At 37.7% G+C, this 355-nt stretch overlaps 1 protein-coding gene across 1 annotated transcript in view; it reads right to left on the reverse strand.

Annotated features, from left to right (window-relative positions):
- LOC119587018 (zinc finger protein 184-like) overlaps nt 1-355 on the reverse strand; it is a gene marked incomplete at its 3' end in the record, with an annotated part of 8,607 nt that overhangs the window by 2,192 nt on the left and 6,060 nt on the right. The window contains 1 exon segment of the mRNA XM_037935764.1: nt 44-175. Coding sequence (XP_037791692.1) covers nt 44-175 — 132 coding nt within the window.

Genomic DNA, 355 nt, shown 5'->3' on the forward strand with positions numbered 1-355 from the left:
AAAACAAACACGAAAACACAAGTCCAATTCCTTTCATTTTCACCTTTGTGCAGGTATGACACCACTTGACCTGGCTGTGTATACGTGAGAGGTGAACTTTTAGGCTTCCTGCAGACGGGAATTCCTTCTCACATATCCCACACCATGTGCTTGTACTGAGATCCTCTGGTCCAAGCTGTAAAGGTAAAAATATCTCAGCAAATTCTACAAAGATACCATACTATTTCATACAAATTGTAAGCCTTTGCCAAGTGTACCCCACTTATTTCTATATTATGCATGTACTCAAATCTCATATATATTTTACATCCATCCCTAACTATCTATGAGAAATCCAATACTTGCAGCTAAATTT

The sequence above is a fragment of the Penaeus monodon genome, chromosome 22 (genome assembly GCF_015228065.2).
Source record: "Penaeus monodon isolate SGIC_2016 chromosome 22, NSTDA_Pmon_1, whole genome shotgun sequence".
Classification (NCBI taxonomy): domain Eukaryota; kingdom Metazoa; phylum Arthropoda; class Malacostraca; order Decapoda; family Penaeidae; genus Penaeus; species Penaeus monodon.